Raw genomic sequence first — 6,000 nt, 5'->3', positions numbered from 1 at the left:
GCGAACTGCATTGGCAGCTTTGCACATGCTCTGTCTGGCCCTGTGAATCCTCACTCACCCATTCAGATTTCTGTTGGTGTAAAGCGACATTCCAGCTGCTGAAGCTCCGTGATCTGCTGTGTTTCCCCAGCCCAGATCCAAGGCAGGTGGCCCATACAATTACTATCTTTTTAGAGTTTGAGTAATTGTGTTTATTTATTTGGGGGTGGAGGGTGTATTATGCCCAAGTACAGCTGATGAATGAGGCCATAGAGTAACTCTTTTCTAGCAGGTATTTACAGGAATAGCATTTACTGATTTTCATCACTTGCCTGGACAACAACCTGCAGCTCTGGTGCACATTTAATTCTGAAACAGAGGTCTTGGCAAACGATGCTGCCTCTGACTGTCATGTTGACTGGAATGTTTGAGATGGTGTTTTCTCCTCTCTAGAGACCTGGATGCTTTTTGCCATTCTGATGGTAAATGATGAGACAGGCTACCATGGATTTCAGCACCCCTTCTGTGTTTGATCAGCAAAGAGGTAAAATGTTGCTTTAACACATTCTTTGGTGTTAGCATCCTTAGTCCCATGGTATGGATTTGCAGTTGTAAGGAGAGAAAGAGAAGTGTGCGTGTGTGTGTGCGTGCGTGCGTGTGCATGAGGATTTGCTATGTAGGATGTGGAAAGAGGATTTCACCTAGAAAACAAACCTGTTCAAAATGTTCGCTTCTTTGATAAGCATCTGAAACAGAAAAATAAGCTTATGATTTGTTGTATAAGCTTATGATCTTGTTGAAGTATTCCTACCTTCAAATTTTAAAAATTGAATTTCAAGCACACTATTTCAATAGTGTTGTCTTTATTCTGTTCCTTCCGAATCTTTTTTAAAAATTAGAGTAAGCAGTGTAAGAACACATCACTTTTTTTTAATCATTCTATTAGCCCAGTATCTCATTGCTATATCTTCATAAGCATTTTTTTATTCTTTCAGGAATAGATGTTGCCTGTATTTATGTCGGGTTGATATGTTATCTCATCCAAGGTTGTGTAATGACATATCCCTATGCTATTATTTGCAGCGACAGGGTATATCTTCCTTACTTATAATTTCTGGAGTGGAGGTAATTTTCCACATCAAAATGTTGCTGTGAAATCAACTCATCCTTATAATACCATGTATTTGGCCATATGGTCTAGGTGTATACATTTTGCATATGCAGTGTGTTTATACACATCTTCACATAATACTTATGTGTAATTGTAAATTTTTTTAGTATGAACGTGAAATTTCCATTTTATAAACATAATAAATATATTTTAGAATCTTTTCTTAAATATCTAATATTTAAACCACTTTCTACAGTCTCTGAATATTCTTCAAGATCCTAAGTTCCTTTGGTGATTTTATCTGTTTGGGCTACAACACGAAATGGTGGTTTGAAAAAGCCTCATTAAGAAAATGTATTGCTTCATTCTTTTTTCCCTTTTCCTGCTCTAGGCGATAGCATGTTTAATACCCCTCAAGCTACATTTGGCTTTGTGGGTGAATTATTTTAGGCCAGTGGGTTTCTCCAAAAATAAATTTTTATTTAGATTCCTGAGTTAGCTAATGTATGTATGTATATAGTGTGTTCTCCAGGTCTTAGCTCATTTGGAATAGTGTTCGTGTGTGTGTGTGTGTGTGTGTGTGTGTGCCTTCAGAAAGTGCTGGCTCATACCGCGTTTGGATCTTAACACCATAGAGAAAGGGGTTGTCACAGCTGTGCCCACCACCATCCTCTCCTCCTGGTACATTTTATATCACTGATGGCAGTCAGTAAAAGTGAAAATCTGCTAAGAACCAAAGAGCTCACACTGGCTAAAAAATGACGTTGCTGAGCCACGAAACACACAATGGGTTTATTTTTGAAGAATAATTGGAGGGAGCTGGAACTGACTGAAGAAGAACTAGCTCTTCATAATAAATTTACATGTTCCAGTGTTATACCTTCTAACAGGATTGAGCCCCAAACATAGTTAAGATATAGAATTACAAGACTGATTTTCTTAAAACACCTTTCATGTGAGCAATTCACAGCAATTCCTCCACCTGGGCGCGATTCTCTCCCATGGAAGTTAACCCTCTCCCTGCCATGTTTATCTCTATTTCTCAATCCTTTCTCTCTTTCTAGAGGTTTTATCATATGGTGGAAAGAGCATGGGATTTTAAATCTTATAGACATAGACCAGAATGGCAGATCAGCTACTTCTTAGCTGTGTGAACTTGGCAAGTTACCTAACCTCTCTGGGCCTTAGTTTCCCCAGCAATATAATGAAGGAAATGATGCTTACCTAGCAGGTTGCTGTGAGGATCTAAAATAACATATAAAATGCACCTGTCAGCAATGCCTGATATTCAATAAGTATTTTCCCATTTTGGCTGCGGCTATTATTATTATTGCTGCTGTTATTATCACCTTGGACTGGGAGTTTCTGAAGTGCAAAAGACTACTCATCTCTCTACCTTCAGCTTGAATGTAGCAGTCCTAAATGAGGGCTTAGTATTGGGTGATTAAATTACATTAATTATTTTTTTCAGAACCCTAGGATACTCTTTATAGCAAGCCCTAGAATAATAATTAAGCGATTCCTGAATAGTTTTATTACCCCATTAATCCTTCCTCTTTCTTAAAAGCATGAAAGACCATGAGAGGTTGAGACCATTATACAGATTTTAAATATTATATTGTTGGACAAACCAAAGGGAAGTGACTTTCTCGGGAAAAGTTGAGCATGGGGCTTTAGTTGAGGGTTTTTCATGAGTTGTTACTATCTGGATAATTGAACCTTAGCAGCACTGGCTTTACATACAGATAGGGACAGAAGACATTGCATCTGGAAGAACCTTAGCAATCAGGCAACCCACTGGTTCTCATATTGGCTGTACTTAAGAATCATCTGGGCCGGGCACGAGGGCTCACCCCTGTAATCCCAGCACTTTGGGAGGCCAGGGTAGGCAGATCACATGGTCAAGAGATTGAGACCACCCTGGCCAACATGGTGAAACCCCGTCACTACTAAAAATACAAAAATTAGCTGGGCATGGTGGCACACGCCTGTAGTCCCAGCTACTCGGGAGGCTGAGGCAGGAGAATCACTTGAACCTGGGAGGTGGAGGTTGCAGTGAGCTGAGATCGGGCCACTGCACTCCAGCCTGGCAATAGAGCAAGACTCTGTCTCAAAAAAAAGAAAAAAGAATCATCTGAAGAAATTCTGAAAATGCTGATGCTTGAATCCCACCCAGGGAGATTCCAGTTTAACTGCAGTGAGATATGGCCCAACCAACACTCCCTGGGAAGTGCTCATGCACAGCAAAGATTGAGAACCAGTCATCCAACCTACCCCTCTTCCACATTTCAGATGCGGGAACTAAAGCACAGAGAGGTTCAAAGCTGGGTCCTTCCTAATAATAATAACAACACCCCACTAAATAGCAACAGAGGGGACTGAGGCCCAGGTGTTCTCCATCCATACAACAGAGCAAAAGGAAGCTTCAAGTGCATGGCCAATCCCTGGGCTAGCACTGACTCTGGCTCATGGTTGCCCAGAGAATGGTGGAAGAATATGATGCAGAAGGACCTTCAGGGCTCCAACGAGGTGGGTTTGGCAAACTGAATCCCTCCACATGCATTTCTCAATATTTCTCTTTAGCTAGAGGCAACAAGGCATGCCAGGGTCTTGGTGACAGATGGCCATTTGCTCATGTCCTGTCTCTGCCCTCTTCCTAGTTACATGAACTTGCACAGACTAGTTGATCTCCACTGGCTTCTGCCTCCTTGACTGTAAATGTGGATAATACTATATTACATATTCACAGAGCTGCTGGGAGGCCTAAAGATCAGATTATTTGACTGGCCAGGGGCATGAGGGCTGTGTCTCTGGCTGGCTTTGTAAAACTGTGAGGGAGGAAGCCTGGGTCTTCAGAACTCTCAACTCTCTTTTGTGCTTTTAGCTTTCACCATAGCAACATCTCTTCTGGTCCCACGTGTTCTTTCTGGCTGTGTTCCCTCTCAAAGCCCACACACGCAGGAAGCGACCTGTAGTAAAGCCATTTACTACAGAACACAGAGGTTCCTGCTAAAGTCTATGTATTATGTAACTAAAGATACTTGCATTGTAAGCTTTGTCATGACTTTTGGAAAGAAAAGTTTTGCTGCGCCTGAAAGAATCCCAAGCCTCAGATAGAAAATGAAAAAAAAAAAAAAAAAAGGCGAGGGGGCGGGTAGCCTCAGGGCCTCACCCACTCCTCTGTGTTGTTGGGGGTGAGGAGGGCCTGGCCCTGCCAGGGTCTTTGAGGAAATGTGCCTGAAGATGCTGAGCGGTGTGTTTGCACGCACCTGTGTGGGCTGTGGACCACCCTCTTGCACAGATTGTTTCTCTGGTCGAGTTGCGGAAAAGCAGAGGAAGGACTTTGTCTTCCAGCCCAGATTACTACAGTATGTGAGTGTCTCTGGGCTGCTGTAACCAATTATCACAAGCTGGGTAGCTTAAAACGACAGAAATATATCCTCTCACAGTTCTGGTGGCCAAAAGTCTGAAATGAAGATGTCAGCAGCGGGCCGGGCACAGTGGCTCACGCCTGTAATCCCAGCACTTTGGGAGGCCGAGGCGGGCAGATCACCTGAAATCAAGAGTTTGAGACCCATCTGGCCAAAATGGTGAAACCCCATCTCTAGTAAAAATAAAATATTAGCCAGATGTGGTGTCACGCACCTGTAGTCCCAACTACTTGGGAGGCTGAGGGCCAAGAATTGCTTGAACCTAGGAGGCGGAGGTTGCAGTGAGTCAAGATCATGCCACTGCAGTCCAGCCTGGGCGACAGAGTGAGGCGCCATCTCAAAAAAAAAAAAAATGTCAGCGGAGGGCCTACTTCTAGAGCCTTTAGGAAAGAATCTTCCCTGGTCCTTCCAGCCGTGGCTGCTGTGGCCTCATCACTCTGGTCTCTGCCACCATCCTCAGTTGGCCTCGTCTGTGTGCATCATTCCTCTGTGTACCTGTCTCAAAGTTCTTCTGCCTCTCCTTTAAGGATGCACGTGATTGCATTTAGGGACCACCCAGATAATCCAGGATAAACTCCTCCTCTCAAAGTCCTTGACTTACTCACATCCCTTCAGATAAAAGGTCATAGTCACTCTCTTGCCATATAAGGGAATAGCCACAGGTTCCAGCAATAGAGATGAGAACGTATCTTTAGGGCCACCATTCAGCCTATTGCAGGGAGTGAGAAGAGGTCAGATCCCAGAAAGAACGCAACACTGTGACTCAGTTTTTGGTAAAATCCATTCTCCTTTAAGCTAGAAGAAAAACTGACAAATAAGAGGTGGGGGCAGATGGGGAGCATCTGTTTGGTGCAGACTCTGTGCAGGGCTTTACATGGATACATAACTGACAAGAAGGAATGTTTATGGAGCATTTAGCAGACCCAGGTTCTGTCCTAAGGACTGCACACAGACTAGCTCATATAATCCTCATATCAGCTTCAGAGTATGACCCCCTTTTATCGATGAGGAAATTTTAAAAGGTTATGACCTACCCAATGTTACCACAAAGTAAAACAGCAAAGCTAGGATTCCAGGCTAACCCTGTTTCACTTCAAAGCCCATGTACTTTCTACTGCAGAATGTCTTTTCCTTGGCCAGTGATAAGGTTTAATTAAAAAAAAGACATCTATGAAAAATCGAATTAATGAATCATTTATTTTCACAGTCAAGGTCTTATTCCACTGTGTTGTGGATTTTTAAAGTTCCCACACACAGATGTGCAGGTTTTAAATCCAACTGCTCATCTAAAATGGGAATGCTAGACCAGAAGATCTGTGCTTTGCTGAAAAAGCAAAAGTGAAAAATCTGGCGTGACAACCAGATGCCTCCAAAGGAAGAATAAGCAAATTTTGATTGGTGTTTTGGGCAAAGGAGTCCTCCCAAAGGAGTTTTGAAGGGCAAGCATAGCAGATAGGAAAGGAAAGGGAATGATTTGGG

General features: G+C 42.8%; 1 protein-coding gene across 1 annotated transcript in view; it reads left to right on the top strand.

Moving 5' to 3' along the window:
* The first annotated feature begins 302 nt into the window (after window positions 1-302).
* Window positions 303-6,000, top strand: part of ANKRD55 (ankyrin repeat domain 55) — a 143,862-nt gene continuing 138,164 nt past the window's right edge. The window contains exon 1 of the mRNA XM_028849443.2: window positions 303-523. Within this exon, the coding sequence (XP_028705276.2) occupies window positions 466-523 (58 nt within the window). The 5' untranslated portion in view covers window positions 303-465. The remainder of the gene's footprint in view (window positions 524-6,000) is intronic.

The sequence above is a fragment of the Macaca mulatta genome, chromosome 6 (genome assembly GCF_049350105.2).
Source record: "Macaca mulatta isolate MMU2019108-1 chromosome 6, T2T-MMU8v2.0, whole genome shotgun sequence".
NCBI classification, from domain to species: Eukaryota; Metazoa; Chordata; class Mammalia; order Primates; family Cercopithecidae; genus Macaca; species Macaca mulatta.
The sequence above is the reverse complement of the archived record's forward strand: the minus strand, read 5'-3'. Positions and strand labels throughout refer to the sequence as shown.